Source organism: Leptidea sinapis, chromosome 24, assembly GCF_905404315.1.
Source record: "Leptidea sinapis chromosome 24, ilLepSina1.1, whole genome shotgun sequence".
NCBI lineage: Eukaryota > Metazoa > Arthropoda > Insecta > Lepidoptera > Pieridae > Leptidea > Leptidea sinapis.
The window spans coordinates 10,419,345-10,442,953 of NC_066288.1; the positions used below are offsets into that span (position 1 = coordinate 10,419,345).

At 33.8% G+C, this 23,609-nt stretch overlaps 2 protein-coding genes across 3 annotated transcripts in view; both read right to left on the minus strand.

The window, feature by feature from the left end:
* Positions 1 to 20,452, minus strand: part of LOC126971740 (uncharacterized) — a 280,527-nt gene extending 260,075 nt beyond the window's left edge. The window contains exon 1 of the mRNA XM_050818125.1: positions 20,429 to 20,452. The gene's annotated coding sequence lies outside the window, so the exon portion shown is untranslated. The remainder of the gene's footprint in view (positions 1 to 20,428) is intronic.
* Positions 1,319 to 11,243, minus strand: LOC126971732 (torsin-1B). 2 transcript variants are annotated; one of them, XM_050818113.1, is made up of 6 exons: positions 10,912 to 11,243; positions 10,444 to 10,718; positions 8,598 to 8,749; positions 6,019 to 6,164; positions 2,429 to 2,576; positions 1,319 to 1,838 (listed from the first exon to the last, which is right to left on the minus strand). In XM_050818113.1, exons 1-6 carry the CDS (start codon positions 11,126 to 11,128, stop codon positions 1,709 to 1,711), a joined length of 1,068 nt encoding a protein of 355 aa, XP_050674070.1. In that variant the 5' UTR covers positions 11,129 to 11,243; the 3' UTR covers positions 1,319 to 1,708. The 2 variants fall into 2 exon arrangements, with proteins under 2 accessions (XP_050674070.1, XP_050674072.1); XM_050818115.1 differs by having other exon boundaries at positions 11,051 to 11,200.
* Positions 20,453 to 23,609: the final 3,157 nt, after the last annotated feature.

A 23,609-nucleotide genomic window follows, 5' to 3' on the forward strand; every position in this document is an offset into this window, starting at 1 on the left:
CTGAGTACATTTAAATTCTCATTACTTCATAAATATTATCCTCTACTATATTACTAGCTGTGAATACCCGCTTCATTGCGTCACTTTTGATTGTATAGTTATTTTAATCTATCACAACTTGGTGCTTCACAATTTTTTCATATAAAAAATTTGTAGATCATTCTAAAATACTCTAAAACATTTTCATTTCATTAGAATAAAGGCTTAATTACATTTTAAAACTTTCCAAATAATTCTTGAAATCTAAGAAAAATATTTTTTTAGAACAATGAAAATTATTTCAGATTAATGATAATCACATGTTTCAACCTCCATATCTTCTACACCCTTATAGGTAGCACTAGCTTCGGCAGTACATATACTAAAATTGGAACGATACCCTTATAGGTATCAACTTGCAACTACCATAGTGCACGATGGGAGCCTTATACCTATTGCGACATACAGACACTGCGTCTGTGACGTGCAATATTATAAAAACAACAACATAGTATAGAAACAATATGTCCCAAAACTATCGTTTCGGTACCATATAAGAAAGAAAATTTTTCAGATCAAGAAAAAGACAAAAACCAAACGGTTTTTGTAAACTGTATCAACCATTTGAATTAAATAATATTTAGTAGCTATAATGACTACCATAATTACAGTATAGAGTAGCAAAAAGTACCTATAATTGTCCCGTTGTTTGATCCACCTGTGGAGCTAAGCATTATTCTTTGAAGGAATTGCCCCTCATGTACTCAAAGGACTCCCTAGTGATAACTTAATGGTCATTGTGATGAGGTAGTTGGGTAACGTTTGGATAAATTATTCCCCTGCACAATCGGAGTTCTTACTTGTATCTAAATCACATCCTAAAGGCCTGTGATTTTTAAGAGGCACATTATCCTCTGGATGTACAAATGGGGTAGGTCCTCAATCGAGAGTATGAGGGCTTTGAAGCACCCTGCTCCGACTGTGGCGATGGCCTTATACTCCAGTAGGATGTGTTTAGGATCTCGTAGACTTGGCAGAATCTTCATGGCTGGATTCACTGAGGTAAATTTTTGCTAAGTTTAGTGACTAGAAAGTAAACCTTTAAGGATTCCTAATGGACTCCTGGGAAGTAAGTATACTTAGTCAGCCACCCGCACGTATGTATTAATCAAAAACAATCGGTGAAATGCGTCTTAACTCTGATCACGCAACACGATAGATTCCCGCACTACAACCGCCTTCCACGCGATAACGCACACGAATTACGAATGTTCGTAGTACGGCCCCATCATTAAGTTTACACTATTTTTAGATTAGGAAAATAATAAAAAAAAATAAACAATGTTTAACATTTATTGAGTATGCTCTAGTTACAAAATACGAGTTAAAATTAAAAACATTAATTTAAGTTTGTTTTTAAAACATTCAGGTACTTATGAGCTACACAAAAGACATCACAAACATCATCACTAGAGAAGAGCATTAAAAACACAATTTAAAATACAATAAATAAAACTTTAGTATTATCATGATCCAAGTTTTTTAATACAAACATTAACTTTTATTAAAACAATATAAATACTTTCATTGATGATTTTAATATCTGTACACATTTTTTCTGATGCAACACTTAAGTCACATTACATTTTTCTGTAAGTTTATTTTCTTTCTAAAAGTACCTAATGATTTCCGACATACATTGAAAAATTTATCTTTCTTCATGTTATTGTTAAAGTTCGCTTTTTAATTTATATTTACTTATCACATAGGGCACTTGTTTTGTAAATCGTTTACAACCATTATTTGCAAATATTGGTTGTTCCTCCGTTGGACCATAGGTGATGACTGATAACGCCTCACTGTAATATAAAACTTGTTTTATTATACAACTCTTATATTCAGGACGGAGACTAGGACTCACCGAGCACAAATTCAAGAAATATATTAAAGTCGTAAATATTAAACCACTGACAAATAAAAATTGGTCACAAATTTTCGGGTATGGCGTATAGAAACGCCAGAAAGTGTAGGCTTGGAAATAGCCTTTAGCAAAAAAAATATTGCATGCGTACAAAGTACATGTCAGAAATGAAACCTGCATATGAAGTCCTGGTACATGTTGCTAGGATGACACATGATTTGAACGGCTATGAAAGACATTACTATCACCGCTACCATATTTATGTTTTCCTTGAGTCTATGTAGTGATGCGTCGTGTGCATGACGTCAGAATATAGATATACTCATGTCATACATATGACAATCTCTTCTTCAACTATGATCGCCTGGTACCAAAACACTGTATAATGCTTCCTATCTCATTTTCTCCAACGTTTTATCTCATGAATTTATGTGTCTGTATCTTTTTACTGTCTTGCTTTTTCATTTCATTGACTTTCAAATCACAACGACGCTAAAGAAGTTATCACTTCAAAAAAATAATACTTACGCTATCATTTCCTCACTGGGGTTTAAAACCCCATGGTAGCGGAACTCTGCTTGTGCACACATTTCAACATGATGTTGTTCCAATGGCAAAAATGGGACATAATGGTCTATTAAATGTTGAGCTATTGTAGCTGATCTCTCAAAACCACCTGTCAAAAATATTCATTTTCGTATAGAATAAGTCATTAATAACAACCAAGCATTAACAATACTTAATGAGAAAAAGTGGCAAGACATTCACCTTCTGGTACACTTACCATAAGGTGAATGTTGTCCAGGGCGTATCACTATACGCCCTGCCCATTACAATGCAGTGCCGCTGAGGAACAGCTAAACTCACAATCACGCTCAAAAATTGTCTGAAGAAATAAAATTAGTAACAAGTAATTCCCTTATTTCTATTGTAATAATAATGAAAATCGCTGGTAAGAACAAAAAGGTGACAATTTTTGAGAACGTATATTAAATTATCATTAATGTACTGACAATGAACAGCCCTAATATTTATTTCTCTAAATTTTTCTTTGAGTGAATGTCTGATGTGATAATCTTGTCGATTTACAAAATTGTTGAAGACACGTTGCTTTGCGAAGAGCAAGTACAGTGCTCCCAAATTAATAATGCGCATACAGATCTTCGCTTATGGGCGTATTCGCGGAAACACCCGAATCATTCAATCGTAAGAGCCCTAAACAATGCACTTGCATTTTGCACCTTGTACGAAAGAAATAGGAGTCAAATCATGTGTTCACAATACGAAAACAAATCGGGCGGTCGGTTGTGGTAGCCGGTCAGTCAGTCGTCTTTAAGTATTGGTGCCGACTGCACGTGTTCAGTCCATGTGGAATTATATAGATCTCCAATTACGCACCCCTCTTGTTATTATTATTGTAATATAATTCTACTAAATTATGCTAACGTAATGCATTTTAACACTCTATATAGATATCGTCTCCCGACGGTTGGGAAATACGACCGTTGCCGAAAAGTAGCGAAGATCTGTATCCGCATTATTAGTTTGGGAGCACTGTAGTACCAGATTAAACAGTAGACGCAGAAGAGACACTATGCCTCAACATGCAGGCATAACTATTTTAAAAAATATGATAAAGCAGCAGTGGACATAAAAAATTGGTTATAGTCGAGTGATACATACTACACGGCCACATTATCGCTGGAACGCGAGCTCTTCGAGCTCAAATTGCAATTTATGTGTAGCTTTTCTATGCTTAATTTTCAAATCGCAATTACTTTTGACTGAATTATCAGATTTTCACTCGGTAGGCGGCATTCGACGCAGTTTTTGCCTTATAAAGAATCTTTGAGTTTGAATAGATCAAAGTAAGAATTTCGGAGTAATTCCGAAAAAACACTTTTTTGTCTTTGGTTCACGAGCTCTCTCGAACATAGCTCTCAAAAAGCTGATTAGTTTTTGGAACTGATTGGCAAAGCCGTTTTAAACTTGTACCAAAAAACACCACACTTGAAAAAAAATTTAAGTATTAATTTTAGGTTTCTCAAATTCTACTGTTCCGAATTTGTACAAATTGTATTCCAAATATAAGTTTCGCCAAGCCCTTTCTAATGAAACTGAAAGGTGCCAACCGCGATGAAATCGATCAAACCGTTCAAAGGTTATAGGAGGTCTATACTTTTACACACAGGCAGGAGTAGTAGTATAGTGTGCGCGGAAGCACTAGTCACCGCCTGAGGTATGTGAGCGGCAGGATGGGGCAGATAGACAAACGTCAAGCTAACTCATTCTGCCGTCGACCATATACATCGTGTGCCTCCTGTCAATCGTGCCCTCCCCCGTCTCACCGCCTCACATACCTCAGAAGGTGACTAGCGCTTCCGCGTGCACTATAGTACAGAGAGAGTAGTAGTAAAGCTAGAAAAAAAGCACAACGCGCACGAAAGAAGACTACCGCGTACTTCGACACGATGGTGCAAAAATATAAAGAAGCTCGACGAACGCTTAAGAATGCATCCGAGACAGCAAGAAGAAATGCTGGAATGATCTTCTGGAGGAAATTGAGCAAGTACCCTAAGGAAAACCCTACAAAATTGTCATGTTGATGCGACTAAAGAGGGAACCACCATGTTCGCCAACCGAACCTGAATTGTTGCTTGTTGAATTATTGAATCGTAACAGTGCTGTGCCAGCAGAATGACCTAAACTACTTTATGGAGAGGCAGGAACCCAAAACTATACCATTTATTACACAAGATAAACTAAGACCGCCCACACAGGTGAATAATAATGAATTGAAAGAGATGGTGGAAGCCGATCTGAGCCAAGCTACCCAAGAATTAGCGGCATGGTTTGACGTTACCTTACCAAAAATATTGACTCATTTGGGTCAAATCAATAAAATCATGAAAAATGGGTGCCTCATGATTTGACTGATCTACAGAAAGAAACGCTTGTTGAAACTTGTGTTACCTTGTTGAATCGATACAAAAATAAAAAATTATTGGATCAAATTGTGACATGCGATGAAAAGTGGATTCTTTACGATAACCGTAAGCGAAAAATGCAATGTCTGCCCCCAGGTCAAACGCCGCAAGTGTACTCAAGCCAAGCTTACCAATAAAAAGGTAATGGTAACTGTTTGGTCGTCTCAGCATGGTGTTATTCACTATTGCTTTCTCCGATCTGGTGCTTGACCAGAATAAGGGCAGATGTCTACTGTGCCGAACTCTGAACAATGATAATGAAACAGCCCCGACTCATCAATCGATCTTCAACATTATTGCTCCATGATAAAGCGAGACCTAATACAGCACGAGAAACCAATTTAACTCTACAAGAACTGCAATTAGAAGCCATTCGACACTCTCCATATTCGGCAGATCTTGCTCCAACGGACTAGCAATTTTTCGTGATTTGGACAATTTTCTACGTGATAAAAAGATTTCTTCTGAGGAGGCAGTACAAAATGCTTTCACACAGTTTGTCGAATCTAGATCCCCACAGTTCTATCACAAAGGCATAAATGACCTTTATGGCAGCAATGTATAGATAATAATCGTAATTATTTACATTAAATAACTATTAAGTTAAATTGAAAAAAAAAAACTTAAATTCAATTTTTCACTACAAATCGGCAATTTCATATTTTAACCCCTAATATTATTCTATGTAAAATGTAAAATTAGTGTATTATTTATTATATTATATTGAGTATAGTATACCTTATTAATAAATTTGGCAAAAAATTTTAAACAAAAGTTGAGCGGATGTTGTGCGATTATGGATTGATCATAGACAATTACAGACTAGCGAAACTCTCTAAGAAAAAAGCCATTCATGGATTGTATGAAACATGCAGTGATTAATAGATAGACAGATGACGGCTATAATACGACGGAGATAGCCGAAATCCACTACGTTTTAAGCAACTGTCCGCTTTCAAACTTAGGCAGATTATACGTCGTCGCCATATTGTAATTACTTTTTCAAACTTATGTCAAATCTCATTGCACGTTTCATACTAAACTAAATTTAAATTTTGGCCTCTTATTACGTAGTTTTTACATCGTCTTTGATAGAAAATTGCTGGCAATATGTATTGAAATTAAGTTTACCTGTATTATATGCAGTCCTTCTTATCATAGGTTCAAAATTATGAAATTCGACCTCACTCCTCTTCACACCTTCGCTATACAATTCCAAAAGTTTGTCGCCTATTTCTTTGCCTCCTATATTTGAAATAAATATAAATATGGCATCCCTGAAACATTAATATAAATACATACTTCAGAATTCAGAAGGTATACCTACACATCTATAATTAGGTATGGTATCTTGCTATGGGGTAACTCCACAAACATAAACAAAATAATATTACTGGCTCAAAAGAGATGGATAAGAGTTGTGGTTGGTATAGGGCCCTTCAATAGCTGTACACCACTATTTTTAAATTTAAATATACTGACTGTTATCGAAATTTATGTACTAGAGGCTAGTTTATTTTGGCTGGGGGACTGTTTTTTGTTTCCATCGCGTGATCGTACAAGACTTCGAATACCCCACATTACAACAACTTTGTACCAAAAAAACTGTCGTGCTATGTGTGTAAAAATATTTAATAAATTAACAAAATAAATAAGAGAGGAGACAGTGTTAAATAGATTTAAATTTAAATTATTAACACTATTAAATAAATATTGTTTTTACTCAATAAACGAACATTATCAAACAAAGTGGCACCAATACTATTTTTACCAATAATATTATATTTTTTTGAGATTATTTTTACTAGATCATCTCTTAGCTTTAATTATTGTAATTGTGTATTGTAGGGTCTTTTAGTAGGCTTTACGTTGGTCAAATTAAATGTAGCAGTAATTATTGATTGTGTTAGGTTTATAATACTGTGAAGCGTAACCACAAAAATATTTGCATGTCTGTCAAGACGAAACATGTGCCTGCTCTTAAATTTGTAACAACTTTACTTGTGAATGTTTCTGGCAAATAAAGAACGTTGACATATTACTAGATTTATAATTATTTGCATAAAATACATGAAAGTCAACCAATCCACTTTGTCATTTTAATTGTGTATATGTTTATTTTCACTTCGAGGTATATGGTTTGAAAAATGTATATAATTTCCACTACTTTCATTTACAATAGAATAAAAATTTATTTACTAAACCACCACCACCAATGCAGCACTGTTTTTCAGTAGTCCCAACAATTGACTAATGGAGTGCCTGACAGTAATTTATTTATACATAGATATAAAGAAGCTGAGTAAGAATGTCAGGGATAGTCATTGTTTAGACTGTTATGACTTATGTATATGTTATCTGTGGAGAATGAGAAAGAAAAAACTAGCAATTAAATACCTAGATCCCAATAAGTAACAAATGTGTTTTTATTACACAACAAATATTTATTGCAATCTTTTCCAATTTCATTATCCTAATGGACCACAAATTCAAGTGTATTTTGTCTCTTGCAGTTATATGAAGACATTAAAGAAAGACACACTAAGTGTGTCTTTCTGATCAAGTCTTGATCACAAATTTATACTGGGTGTAACTGTACAACCTCCTAACACCGAAGGGTTCCGTAGGGCTCCCTTTAACTGAATCAAGGCTTTTTTTATGGAAAAAGGAGGGCAAACGAGCGTACGGGTCACCTGTAGGACGTGTTTTGTTTAGCTTTTGGCATTTTAGCAAGAAAATTCTGTAGTTGCACAAAAAAAAAATTTAACAGTAGTACCTACGCAATAAGAGTCATTGACACTTGTACAACATTTCTAAGCTGTTGAGGCGTAAATGTATTTACATTTCTGCTTTTTGGTTTTTATTAATTTTATGGACTATTAATAAAGATAATTAGATTGTTACGATTAAAACTTGATTGTGTTGTACTTTTATTCTAAAAAGAACAAAAGATATTGGATATTTTTTTTTTAATTTTTCAGGGTTATTATATTCAGAATCTTGGTCTAATTGCAACACCCCACTTTTGTGGTGTAGATGTCTATTCTTACAGGATAATAAATATTTTCTGAGGATATCTACAAAAAAAACTTTTGAAACTATCTGCATAGCATAAAGCACTGTAGTTGTAATATAATATGATTCACTATAATGCATGACTTCATTGCCACAATCGATTAGGGTCATATAACAGCAATAACACAAATTTTGCTATGTGGTTTTACAGTCAGCACCAATAAAAATGATAGTGATAGCATAAGCATTTTCATAGGAGCCATAACACGAATTTAGTAATGTGGCTATTTTACAGACATGTTGTAAGCTTTTTTGATAGCTCTACAAAAATGGCTCTGTCGTAAATCCTATTACTCCACTGCTGAATATCTAAATGATCGGACAGCCTGGGACTTGATTGTGATTATTTTATAGTGATAGAAATGTCTGTGCAATATTGTATATTTTTATTGAAAAGAGCGCAAAAAAAGAATGCTGGGAGAGTTTCTTGCGCCACTTCTTCTCTCTCAGAGCGCCATTTGTTGCCGAAGCGGTAGTAGTATCTAGTAGTTATTAGAAATGACATCAAAAAGAATTCTAAAGGAATCAATTTTGAGAAAATAAATGCCTTTTATGCCTTTTCCAAGTTTTCGGTCTTTTAAAATAACATTATATAATAATATATGGATTGCATTTATGAAATTGTTATAACATACCTGAAATCAATTCCATCTACTTTGTGGTGATGATCAAGCATTGGTTTTATCGCATCTAATATCGAATGACACATTTCATGAATTTCATCAAAAATAATTAATGACGTGGGACACTCTTTAACAATTTTCTTCACAGTGTCAATTAGTTCTTTCTGAAATGTGATTACAAATATAAATACAATACCTCTAGTTTAAGCAATACTTCGATTGCAAAGCACATTTTTATGTCATAATATACGTAGTCTTGCCATTAATATAAATACTGAAACAAAGACAAAAAAAAATCTATTGCAAATAACATTTATTACTTCTACAGTTTAATACAAGTGTTTTTATTAAACTAAAAAGTTTAATACATAAATATAAAACAATTTATAATATAAAAAGCTTATTTTTGCAGCTGCAATACAGTCCTTTAAACATCGAGGCCAGTTATCAATAGAAACAAGTACAGATTGTTTTAGGGACTCTAAATTATGATGGCGTTAAGAGTAAACCATACTCTCTAAACCAGACCATAAATCATAACCCAGGGGATTAAGATCGGGACTAGACAATGGACAGTTTTCAGCTCTGATGAAGTCCAAAATGTTCTTTTCCAACCAAGACAGAGTAGACCAAGCTTTATTTACCCAGCGTCTTGCTGGAGGTACCACTCTTGGTTATTGAGGGTGGTGTTGTTAAGGGGCTTCACTACCTTCCCAAGAATGGTATATTTATACACCTGTGTCCATGTTTTGATACCTTTTTCACAAAAGTATGGCTCAGTCACTCCTTCATAGCTAATACACCACTAAACCATCACTGCAGTCAGTGCCCACATTGCACTCTGTTGACTAATTGGGAAGCTTCCTTAGAGGTTTGAGCATAAATACGGTACTTTTTTTGTTAAACTGTTGCTCGATTGTTAAAAATTTCTCATCCGTACACAAACTTTTTCTGTGACCTCCCATTGCCACTTTAACCACTTCAGTAGTTGTTTAGATTTTTACCACCCTGTTCTTATTTAAAATATCAGTTAAGAAATGAACAGTACATCTCTTATAGGCTGCAAGTCCTAAGTCCTCTTTTAAAATATTTGACAAGGTTCTGGTTAGGTATCTTCATCTCCCGTGATAAAATCTTTTGCTTTCAGAAAAGATTTCTTCAAATTATTTCCCTTACTGCTTCAGCCACCTTTTTCGTACGAACACTACATGGAGGGCCAGATCTTTTTCTGTCACAAACAGAGGAGGACTCATTGTTCCTATTAATGGCCCGGTACATAAACATTTTACTAATACCAAATGCGTGGAGAGTTTTAATAGTTGCATTTGGCTCCATACCTACTTGGTGCAATGCAATCACAGCTTTATCACACCAATCCATTTTAATATCTCAAAATATTGGTGCCAAAATGAGAAAACTCAATGAACAAAATATAGGGCATATTCCAAATTCAAATGTAATATTTTGTTTATTTTTAATTCTAACAGTACTTATGACCAGACTAAATAGTATTAAAATTAGAAATATACAGCTATCCCAAAAAGTGTCCTGGAGTTATCCAAAGGAACAAAATCACTGACTAAATCAGCCGCAAGTATGTTCCATTATTTATAAGTTTTGATTTAATATGGTTTATATCATAGTTTAGTCTCAGAAGTGTCAATTATTAAGGTATGTGCTTTAATTTTTATATTTAAGTGAATAGCATGATTCATACACAAACATGTATATATGCACAACAAAATTCATACACTTAAATTTATAGCATCTGATCTTGGCACTTCACACTATTTTTGGGACAACTGTATATTGTAATTATTAATAGATTATTATCAGATTTATTACTATCTGCACATACCTGTGTCTTTTCTATATCTGAACAATCAAAGTCTTTTTTTCCCATAAAAATTTTCACAAACTTGCTTTGCACCCCATTTAGATATATTGCCTCTGCTACTAAATTTGTTACATAATTTTTCCCAACTCCAGACCATCCATGTAAACTTATAACTAAAGCTTTTCTATTTTTCTTATCTTCATCATGTATAGCTCCTTTGTGGGCACTTAAAATACTAAGTAATTCTGTCACCAAAGGTTGACCAAAGATTCGTTGGGAAAGTGAAATTCTAAGTTCTAAAATGAATAGATATTGTTACTATAAACTATTATATTACATATAGATAAATATAAAACTGTTAAATGGTGTTTCACATCAAAAATGTTTAGTAATTAAGTAAATTTAACATTGTTACTTAAGGTTTTCAAACAAAGTAAAAATAAATACATGAGATTTTGTAGTTTGATTAAGTTTATATCAATAACTCACTATTAATATCATAAGGTATGTATTGCTTGTTACAACACTCTTTAAACCGACATACAGTATGAGTTGATATTGTATCAAACCAACTGCCAGTTGCAAATGAAGTCCCTAAAATTGCAGCTGTTGTAAAAACTGTAACAACCTCAGATCCAACATCACGTAAACAACAACAAAGTAGTAGGAATATAATTATCTTGTTGTAATAAAACTTCATGGCCATTTCATTCCTCGCAATTTCTGATTATAATTATTATAAAAAATACACAAAATATCCAAATTTGTGAATCATAACATACAACACCATACTACAGGTACAGGCTGAGGCTACAATACAAACAAAGAGATTTTTTTTTTTTTTGCGCCATTTATTGGCCTGCACGGTTTGTGCGTCAGCCATACAAAAAGGTGAGGAAGTGTGTCATTGGATTGAGAATTGGAACGGAATTTGGAAAAGGATCGGGTAAATTTAGTATATAAGTACATAAATGGTTATAATTTTATATCGTTAAGAAAAATAAAACTAGCTAAAATTCTATATACATCAATATTTATATTAGATAAAAGGACAGAAATTGAAGTAGGAAAAGGAATTTTAATGTACAAAAGCGAGGAAATAAAAGCGGAACGGTCATGTCGAGGACAGGCAAAGAATATATGATTAAAATCCCCAACGTCATTACCACACTCACATATATCACTAGGCAAAAGGTTAAGCCTTGCCAGATGCAAGGGAATGCATGCATGGCCCAGCCTCATACGAATAAGAGTCGAAGTGGTAGCTTTACCAAACGTCAGATTTGAAAACCACGGTTTAGGAGGTATATCCACCTGGATCGTGCTGTAATATCGACCTGTAGTCTGACTTGAAGAAAGCCACATATGTGTCCAAGAGTTGAATAACTGGGATTTAGGAAGGAGGGCCAAATCACAACAAAAGTTTTGGTACGGAACCAGATCTCCGTCATTGACCGCAGCTTTGGCAAGGCTATCAGCCTTGGTATTGCCAAAGATTCCTGAGTGCCCCGGAATCCAAGCAAAGGAAACTGTGTAATTTTTGCTACAACATTGATACAATAAATCACGACATGCAATAATAATAATAATAATAATATATTTATTTGCAAAAAACATAGTATACAATGGTGTTTAAATTTAAATAAATAATAAGAGCTTACATGTTTTGCCAGCACTATTCCTAGCATGCAAATATTTAAACACAATGTATATAATCAGAATTTCATTTCCATAAATTCCTTAATACTATAAAAATTATAATCATTTAGCCAACTATATAGCTTATTCTTGAATAATCTAGAATTTAAATTTTTTATGCTACTCGGTAACTTATTATAAATACGAACACAATTACATACACAACTTTTATTATATTTGGTAATTTTTGGAACATCATGAAGAACGAGTCTTTGTGGATCACGTCGTTTCCGCGGATTTAGATCATTAGCTGATTTAAACAATTCTTTATTTTTTTTTACAAACATACATATCTCGAAGATGTAAAGCGACGGCAAAGGTAACAATCCTAGTTTTTTAAACATGGGTTGACACGATTGCTCAGGATGCATCCCGTACATTGCCCTAATACACTTTTTTTGAGCAATAAATGCTCTTTTGATATCTGTGCTGTGTCCCCATAATATAAGCCCGTAGCGCAGTACCGATTCTACATGTGCGTGATAAGTCATTATAGCAGTTTTTAAGCTTGTTACTCTTTTGACTTGCTTAAGCGCATATACGAACTTATTTATTCTCTTACATATATTATCTACTTGCTCTTTCCAATTGAAGTTCTCATCTATTATTACTCCTAGAAACTTTGTATGTGCTTCTTCTTTAATTGTCGTTATTTTTAGTTGTATATTGTATTTAGGATTATAACATTTATTGAAATTGATATATACGGATTTATTAAGATTTATTTTCAAATTATTTATATCAAGCCATTGTATTAATTTATTTATAGTGTTATTAATTTCAATCTCATGATTATTGATACAGTTATTATTTTTTTCCGACGCTACAACGATTGTGATATCATCAGCAAATAACACACATTGATGTTTGGTTATGTTAATAATATCATTTATATATAATAAGAATAGGATAGGGCCCAGCACACTTCCTTGTGGAACGCCACATTTATTGTGCTTGTATTCGGACAAGAAAGGGACCATATCTCCATTGTCATCTATCTTATCAATAACGACACATTGTTGCCTGTTGCTAAGATATGATGCTATCCACTGAAGTGTAGGACCCCTGATACCGATTAATTCAAGCTTATCTAGTAGCAGATTGTGGGAGACTAAGTCGAAGGCTTTCGAGATATCAAAAAATAGTGCAGTAGTTAGATTGCTATTGTTGATACTTGTAACTATAGACTTTACAAGAGTGAATACCGCTAATGAAGTGGACTTATTTTTTTGAAAGCCAAACTGTTCGTTGCTAATTATATGAAATTTTTCGCAATAGTCGCTTAATCTTCTGTACATGCACTTTTCATATATCTTAGACAATATGGGTATCAAAGTTATTGGACGATAGTTATTAATATTACATTTTTCACCTTTTTTAAATAATGGCTTAACCAATGAATATTTCAGGGCATCAGGAAAAGTGCCCGTCTCAAACGATGTATTTATTAAATGTGTTAAAATGGCAGTTAATTGATTAGCACACTCTTTAATAATTTTGGTGTTGATTTCATCATAACCTACAGAATTGGAGTTAGTTAAAGACATTATTTCTCGTCTAACCTCATTTTCTGTCATGGGTTTTAGGAACATTGAGTTTACATGGGCACTAATATTATATGATTTTTTAATACTTTTTTGTGTTGTTTTATGTGTTAAGTTAATGTAGTGATTGTTGAAGGCAGTAGCAATATCAACGGGTTTTGTTATTGTCGTGTTGTTAACTATAATTTTTTCTATGTTTCCTTTGCAGTTTGTGTCTCGTATTTCATTTTTAATTACTGCCCATGTGGCTCTACATTTATTATCATGTTTGTTTATATACTTAATGTTTTCATTTTTTTTTGAATTCACAATACATTTTTTTAGAATATTAGAATATGTCTTATATCTATTTTTATTACTAGTATTTTTATTTTTATAGTATTTACATCTTAGTTTACGTTTATTCAAACAACTTTTTTTTAAGCCTTGACTTATCCAGTTTTGTTTATTTTTATTTTTGTTATTTATTTTTGCTTTCACTTTTGGGAAGCAAAGATTGTAAAATAGACATAATAGTTCATGAAACTCACTGAATGCATTTGCGTCATTTTGCATATATATATGCGCCCAGGATAAATTGTTTAAGCATTCCCTGAACTTGCGAATATTGTCCAAATTATAATCTCTTTTATAAATAAAATATGTAGTACTTCTTTGCGGCTTTTCATTAACAGAAAAGCTTAACATTTGGCCTGTATCATGGTCAGAGAGATAAAGCGGCATGACTGTTGCGTTAGCATTTGGAATATTGCTAAGAATATGATCTATGCAAGATGACTTGCGAGTAGGTACGTCTATGTGAATTTTCATGTTAAAATTGTAGGTTATGTCTCGTAAATGATTAGTAATATTGCCTTTTTTTAACGTGTTTATATTAAGGTCCCCTGCTATAACTATACACATTTTAAATTTATATTTATTAGTTGAGTAGCTCAAAAGGTCGTTTAATTTACATAAGAATTGGGTGGGATCTGAGTTAGGTGTTCTGTATAGGCAAATAACTAGCAGTTTATAACACTCAATCTCTATGCCACAGGCTTCAAATGTGTTTTGAGTAGCATATTTTTTTATGTATGGTAAATCTTTGAAAGGAATGTCGTTTTTTACTAAGATACAAGTACCTCCTCTTTGCTGTTCTCTGCTGAAGTTGGCAGCAATTTGATAATTATATATTTTGATAAAATGCTCATATCCTTTTTTTATAAAAGTTTCTGACAGGCATATTACATCTGGATCTTTCTGTGACGCTTTTAACTGCTGGACTGTTATTTCTAATAGTTCCCGTTTTGATAAAATACTAGCAATATTTTGGTGCATAATATGAAATGTACGGGTGTTAGGCTCGAAAAAGATTTTTTTTATTTTTTTGTACAGGGAAGTAGTAAGGTATCGTACCTTTGCTTACATTTTCGATAGATGCCGTGGGCTTAACATTTTGTTTATTTTTATCACAGTTTTGTACATCGAAATAGAAAGGAATTGTGCCTTTTTTAGGCTCCTTTCTACACGTATGCACGGTGTATTGCAATTTTAAAGCATTATTTGTACACTTGATGTATTACACTTATCACACTAATTATGTATTTTATTTCGGTATCAGTTTTTTATATCAGTGTTTGTATAGTTAAATGATCCGTGAGTTCAACAATTAGTGCAAATTAAATGTTAAGTAATTATGCCTAAGAGGTATGGAACTTACTGTTTACTGCTTTAACACTTTCACTTTGTTGTTTGATTGCTATACGCCCCTAGTACTTTTTCCACTCTTTCTAGATTTATTTTTGAATCACTAAACACTGCACATTACAAACATTTACACAATTCAAAGAAGCTAAATTAAATTAAATATTTCGAAGCACTTGTCAACCGCTTAGCCTTTTCTAGGTCTTAACAACTTTTTAAATTGTAATCACTTACGTTTTACTTTGAAAATAGTATACTTATTATGAGTCACACACTTCGTCAAACTTATAAAACTACTTAATTTATCTGAGCCAACTTTAATACAATTTTATAACGTTTTTAATTGCGGAGCCGACGTGAACCGTGACACAACCGTGGTGTCTTCCTTCGTGGTGGTGAATAATGACTGGATGATTGTTACTGCTAAAAGGAAATCTGTCCAAGGCTTGTAGGGCACTTTTAGCGTCGGTAAAAATTATTGTGTTTTTTAATTTCATGATTAAAATGTATTCCAGAGACTTCAGCAGACCAAAACATTCTCCAGTAAATACTGAAGTCTCTGGAGGCAATTTTATTTTCTGTACAATGCCAAACTGTTGATGAAAAATGCCAACTCCCACACACTTCTCAGGACCGGGTTTGGAAGAATCACTAAAAACTAAATGGCAATGTTTCCATCGGCTGTCACTGTCAATAATATCCATAAATTTGGCATTGGCAGAAGGATCTTGTTTACAAACACCAAAGGCAAACAAAATAGATGGATTTAAAATTAATGCATCATAGTTAACACAAAATATAGGAAGAAATTGTGATCTATGTGTTGGAGCTTGAAGAGCTAAGTATTTTTGGAGACTAACAATAAGGCATGGCGGCGATTTATGAGCCCAGTACGAATAATCCATACATTCCAACAGAGACCGTAACTTATAGTAAAGAGGATGAGTATAAACTTGAAATGCTCTAAACAGGAACCTGTCACAAAGAAATTGACGTCTGAGGTGCAGGGGGGCTTCAGAACATTCCACCTGCAAAGCGTTAATAGGGCTCGACCGCATAGCTCCCGCAATTATTCTCAGAGCCTTAGACTGGATAATGTCTAACTTATGGAGAGCTACTGCATTACAGGGTTCAAGTATAAATGTTCCATAGTCTAAAATGCTTCTTATTAGAGCATTATATAGAAGCTTTAGAGAGAAAGGATGGGCTCCCCACCAAACTCCAGAGAGACAACGCAGTATGTTTATAATCTTCTCACATTTGGCACTTATATAGTAGCAATGAGGGCTTCCTGTAAGTCTTGAGTCTAAAATTACCCCAAGAAATGTTGCTTCACTTTTAGTGGGAATTCTAATGTTATTATAAAATACAGATACTGCTGGAGGAAGTCTCATACGTGAGAATAAGACTATAATACTTTTAGGAACCGAAAGGCTTAAAGTGTTATTGTCAAGCCAGACTTTTAATAACTTAAGGGAATGTGTCATAGTATCAGACATGTTGTCTACAGAATCACCAGACACATAGAGGAGTAAATCATCTGCATATTGGAGTGTGTTAACTTTACCCTTAAGGGAGGCTTCCAGATCATGAGAATATATATTGTAAAGTAAAGGACTTAAAACTGAGCCCTGAGGTAAACCTTTCCAGGCAATACGGGATTGGTAGGAGTCTCCTGATATTACTTTAAGCATTCTACCAGAGAGAAGATTGATTGTCAAGCTTATAAAAATTTGTGGGATATTCAAATTAGTCATTTTTTGTTTCAGAATTGAAAGGTTGACATTATCATAGGCTGCCGACACATCTAAGAATGCCGCTAACACAGACTTATTGTAAGAAAATGCCAATCTTAAGTCTGTCATAAAAATACTGAGACTATCCTGCCTTACTCCTGCCTTTCCTAAATCCAAACTGGTTTGGTGATAGTAACCCCTTACTCTCAATAAACCATTCTAGTCTAGTTTTAATTAAATGTTCAGAAATTTTGGACATAACTGGAGCTAATGCAATTGGTCTGTATGATGATGGATCATTAATCGGTTTGTTGGGCTTGTGTATTGGGATAACTTCATGGATTTTCCATGATGGAGGAATATTACCTGATGTTAAGATTGAATTAATTAAACTGAGAAAATAAGAAAGGCAGGAATCATTCAGGTTTTGAAAAAAGGAATATGGAATTCCATCACAACCAGGGGCTGAGTCCCTTAGTTTTGAAAGAACCCCTTTGAGTTCTGAAAGGCTAAAGGAAATGAATGAATTGCTACTATCATGCTGGGGGAGGAGAGAAAGCTGTGAGTTAGAAGACATATTATCTATAGATGGGACAAATGGTGGAGCTAATCTGTCAAGAAACAAATCAACTGTACTGCTATCCATAAGAGGAGACCTTGGAGGTTTAAAAGAGGATCTGAATCTACGAATATTTTGCCAAACTTCAGATGGAGAAATGTCTGGTGAAATTGAGGCACAAAAAGATTTCCAGCCATTGAATCTTTTTTGTTTTAATAATTTACGTGTTTTAGTTATAATATTACAAAGAACATTAAAATTTTGTGATGTAGAATTTTCTCTGTAATTTTTTTCAGCTATCTTTCTCTCAGCTATCGCAGCAGAACACTCACTGTCCCACCAAGGAGGTGATGGAATATACCCATTGCCATTATTATTTTTAATAGGAAAAACTTCCTCAGCAGCCTGTAGTAGGGCCTGTGTAAAAGCTTCATTACAAAGATGATTATTGCTATCATTTAGTGGAGGTATGGTTGATAAATTTTGTTGAACTTTATCTCTATATAATGACCAGTTAGCATCCTTAAGTTTATATTTTAACCGGGAAGGAGACTTTGACAACTTTTCGCTAATTTTTTGAGGAAATGATACAATTAGTGGAAAGTGATCACTTCCATATGAAGACGATAGAGGCCACCAGTTTAATGTAGGGGCAAGGGAGGGACTACACAGGGTTAGGTCTGGTACACTAATACCCTCATGGGGCTGTGACCTTCTAGTAGAACAGCCAGAGTTTAGAAGGCATAAATTATTATCATCTAAGATGTCTAAGATTCTAGCCCCATAATGATCAGACTTAGAACTTCCCCACATAGAATGTTGTGCATTGAAATCTCCCATGACTAAAATAGGGCGCGGGAGTGAAGATAGAATGCTACAAATATCATCAAAGACTTCAGTGGAAGGGTGAGGTATATACATATTTACAAAACAAATATTATTTACACTAGCAGCAATAATGGAAAATTTATCACTGTGATTAGGGATGGGTATGTGGACAAAGGGCACACCTCCTCTAAGAATTAGTGCAACTCCACCATACCCATCTGTTCTGTCTTCTCTAAGACAGATATGTCCTGGAATTCTAAAATTGAATCCGGGACGAAGCCAAGTCTCTTGAAGAGAGACTGCAAATGGTTTGTAACTATTCAATAAATAAATTAGGTCACTTTTTTAACTATTAATACTCCGGCAATTCCACTGAATCACTAGAGACTGGTTTTGTGGATGGTCCTGACTGGCCATGATTTAAAAAAATTTTTCAAAGTAGCAGCATCGTTGGACGGTATTTTAATTATATTAGATTGTGAAAGGTACTGAATGATAGAAATGATGAGATCCTTTGTTATTATTTCTGACAAATCATTGTAATTTTTGAGACAACCTGTAGAAAAGGAAGAAATGTTGCTGTAATCTTGGATAAGCTCTGCATGCGCTTTTTGATCATATCCCTTACTAGAATTTCTGGGACGAACTTTGGGTTTCAAGAATACTGTTTTCCTATATGACTGTGTGGGACTCTTAGAAAGGCTTGTTAAATTATTGGGGTTGGAATAAGTAATAGTTGGACCAGTAGGGGCCGATGAAGCAGAAGCAAGAACGTCAGCATAAGATTTCGAAACTGGTGGATGGACTTTACTGGCTTCTGAATAAGATATAGAGTTTCTAGCCATTGTTTCCTTAATAGCTTTTTGTCTAGCATACTCCGGGCACTTTTTGTCGGTTGAGAAATGGGAACCAGAACATAAGATACAGACAGCATCATTCCTTTCAGTCTCACAGCTTATACCTGAGTGGTTGTCACCACATTTGTAACACCTTGGAGTGCCTCTGCATTGCATTTTGGTGTGACCAAAACGGCAACAATTAAAACATTGCAGCGTGGGGAAAATATAAAGCTCTACAGATAAGGAATTGAAACATATAAAGACCCTGGGAGGTAACACCTTCCCGTCAAAGGTTAAAACTACGGTCTCAGTTGGAATGAACTTGGGTGTCTCTCCATCATATACCTTTCGGTTAAATCTCCGAACTTTCAAAATGCTTCCACAGTTCTGCGGAAGCTCAATATTTTCTATAATATCTTTCTCATCCCAGTCACATGGCACACCTCTCACAATTCCCATGCGGGTGATAGTGAAGGCCGGAATAAATGCTTTGTATTTATTAACATCAAGAGATTTGTGATCTAGAAATGTGTTAGCATCCTGAAATGTTTTAAATTGTAAAGACAACCTATTCCTTCCAATCTTTTTGATGCTTCCCTCTACAATGTTTTTTATCAAACTTTTTTTAAGGAAAAATCCAAATTGTACTGGGTGAATAGATCCGGTTTGATTTGGTAGTAAGATTTTTTGAACATGGACAACATAAGGTGCAGGGTCTGACGCGTGGTAAAGTGACCGAGCAGAACGAGGGTTACTTGTGATATTATTAGACTGAACAGCCTCATTATGGTGGATTTCGGTGTTTTTATCATTAGACTCAAGCATGTTAGGAATAACATTATCCTTCAAATCATTGGGAGAGTATTGGGAATCTGATGGACCCTTATATCTGTGATTTTTTCTCTTCCTTTGATTTCTATCTGAGATTCTCTTTCTTTTAATTGATTTCGTGTTTTCCGAACAGTCCGTATCTATAATTGAACTTTCCGTTTCCATTCCCGACGCATCTATTGTGACTACATGAGACACCTGGAGGGATGCCCCTCCAGGGTCTTCGGGCTCCAACATGGACGCCAAGAGAAAAATTCTATTTACATATAATACAATAAAATGACTTACCAGGTGAAGAGAAAAAAACTAAAACTATAAATAATAAACACTAACTACTTATATATACACCTTACAAATTAACTGATCCTATAATATCAAATTAATTTAACTTTCAAAAGTTTTGCCAAAAAAGGACGTCCGCCTACTTCTAAACTTCCCGCCTTTTTTTTCAACAAAGAGAATTTAAAGTTTAAACACTACGTTCAATATACGGGAGTGCCATACAAAATAATGAGAAATGTCGCTTGTAAGTTGCATTGTACCTATAGCACCAAATCTTGATACCAACATAATCAGCTAATGAGTAATGACGTAATATCAGAGCTGCCAATATCATAAATATATAGGGTTGGAATCAATACATAATTTTATCGATAATTAATATATATAAATATATATATATATTTAAAAATTAATATAAATAATGTCTAATTTTAAGGTTCTCTTTTGTTAATTTGAATATTGTCCTAAGCAAAGTCTAACTAGTTACTAAGGGATACGTTTTAGTTATCTCAAAGAAAAAAACAATTAACATAATTAATATTTTATTACTAGATTTGTTTTGCGTTGTAGTTTTAGTTTAGACACCTTTGGTATTCGTTTTTCAGATGTTGCAATAAAGTCGTAGGCGAGGGTCCTGAATCTGAAATTATAACAAAATACATATTAGCAGAAGGGATTTTAAAGGAAATAAACTTATTAATCAAAAATATAGATACCATAAAAATGGAATAAATAAAAATAAATTGAATAATAATTTAAAATAAAATATCGACAGTCGATAAGAAAGTGTCAAACACTACAGATAGATTATAAAATTATCATTTTTATATGAATTAAATCAATACTCTATCACTTTTAATCACTCTAAGCATTCTTTATTAGCTTATTAATTGTTCACAAGTGCTTACCTTTCTTTATCCAAAAAGAATTTAGCCATTAATTAATAAAGATCTTCTTAGTATTATGATGCTTTACAGCTTACCTCAATCTTTTGAAAATTTTAGAATTGCAATAGAATCCAGGGATGATCTACCAGATCCAGACAACTTGAAAATAAAGATAATTGAAGAAGCTGAGGCAAGAAAAAATATAGCTAGTACAAGTGAACAAAACTCTGAACAAGAGGCGCTGTATAGTAGACAACGTGGCAAAAATAAAAACTTTATTGTTAAATGTTTTAAATGCAAAAAGAAAGGACACAAATCTCATGAATGCTGGTCAAAAGTGGACCGAGTTAATAAAAATAATGCAAGTCTATGTTGCTTAGAAGAAACATGCCTAAATACGTCTGATAATAAAGAAAAAATTAAGAAATGGTGTCTTGACAGCGGATGTACGTCACATAATAGTCATGAATTGAAAAGATTCATTAACATGGACAAAGCTGATAACAAAACGTTAAGGTTAGCATCAGAACACTATCTTGCACAAATCGAAGGACGAGGTCCAGCAAAACTTTACACCTATAAAATACCAAATCTGAAACTAACTGAAGCCATGTACGTACCGTCGCTGACTACAAATCTAATGTCAGTTGGAAAAATAACAGACAAAGGTAGAACAGTTTTATTTAAACAAAAAAATGCTATCGTGATGCGAAACAATAAAATTCTGTTAAAAGCAGAGAGACATTCAGACGGTTTGTACTACGTTAAAGAAAACATAGAAGAGAAAGCTAATTACTGAGAAGCAAGCAAAATGCAGCAATGGCATAGAAAGTTAGCACATCTAAATGAAGGACAAATGAGAATAGCACTTGATAAGAAAATTATGGTGGCAGACCTTTTTACAAAGGCATTACCACAACCAAGATTGTTAAAGCTTATAAAGATGGTAGGCGTCACTCAGACCTGAAGGTCATCGTGAGGGGTTTTATCATAGAGGTCTTACTCATAGAAGAAGAAATTAGTGACTTTTGGTTACTATGACTACAAAGCAGTTATTACGTTGTCATGCTTATAAAAGTGGTAATTAATTTATAAAGTTGTTTTCTTATATTAAATAATCATGAATGCACTGATTTGCTCATAGTCTACTGCTGATACTCTGCTCTATCTCATATAACACTCCCTCATACAACTTGTTAAATTTTACGGTAATGCTGATATTTTTTTATATTTGAACGTAAAGTTTGTAATAAGATCTTTTGTTATCGGGACGGACGAACGCATTTAAATTAATCTATATTTGGAAGCATCGGTTGTACATAAATTTGCTTACCATAATTTTTGTTATATTTGATATGTAAAGGTAAATTTTCAATTATAATTACATCAGTGTGATATATTTACTATTAATATATTTTTTTAACAATAATTAAAATATACATTTTGAATAAGCATGATCCATGCGGATTGCCGATGACGAATAATCACAATCAGATGAATCATCGTAACTGTTTTCAGATTCTGTATCAGACTCAGTATTCAATTCTATTATGAATATGTCCATAGCAGTATCCATAAACCCATCTCTTTCACATAACTTGTCTTCAATGTGGCACACATGTTCGCATTGTTTTTGCCAGTCTTCTGCAGTGAGAGACTGAAAATAATTTCCAGTTAATTTAACAATGTTGTTTGTTTCTTGCCCTACATTTTCAATAGCTACTCGCCTTTTAACGAGAATCCACTTTTAAAGAGATTCAATTGCGTTTAGCTCGCAGTGGTATGGCGGTAATCTCGCCACCTTGTGGCCATGAGCTTGAAGCATTTGATCGGCTTCATATGTTGGAGCTTCTTTATGCTCTTTAATAATTTATTATAGTTGAGGTTTTATCATGGTAGGCCGATAAGATAACCCCTCATTTGTTATCCAGTTTTGCATTTCTGCTTTGGTAGAGCTTAATATCGGTGCTTTGTTTAACTTTACCGTGTGATAAGGGGCATATTCTATAACTTCTAAATTATAAGTTGGCAAGTTAGGAATTAGTTTTTCCTGAAGCAATTTTATAAAATTTGTTTTATTTGTGTCATCGTGGTAGTCACCCGATTTCGACTGGGATTTAAATATTAATAAGGCAGATGGTATAAATCCCATTTCACCACCTCCATGAACATCGCACGCCAGTAAAACCGTTTTTAGGACACCTTACTCCTCCATGTACCTCGTACCTCCGCTACAGTGTCAAGCCTTTCCATAAGAAGTTTCCAGTAAAATTGGGAAAATATTTAAAGATGGGTAACCC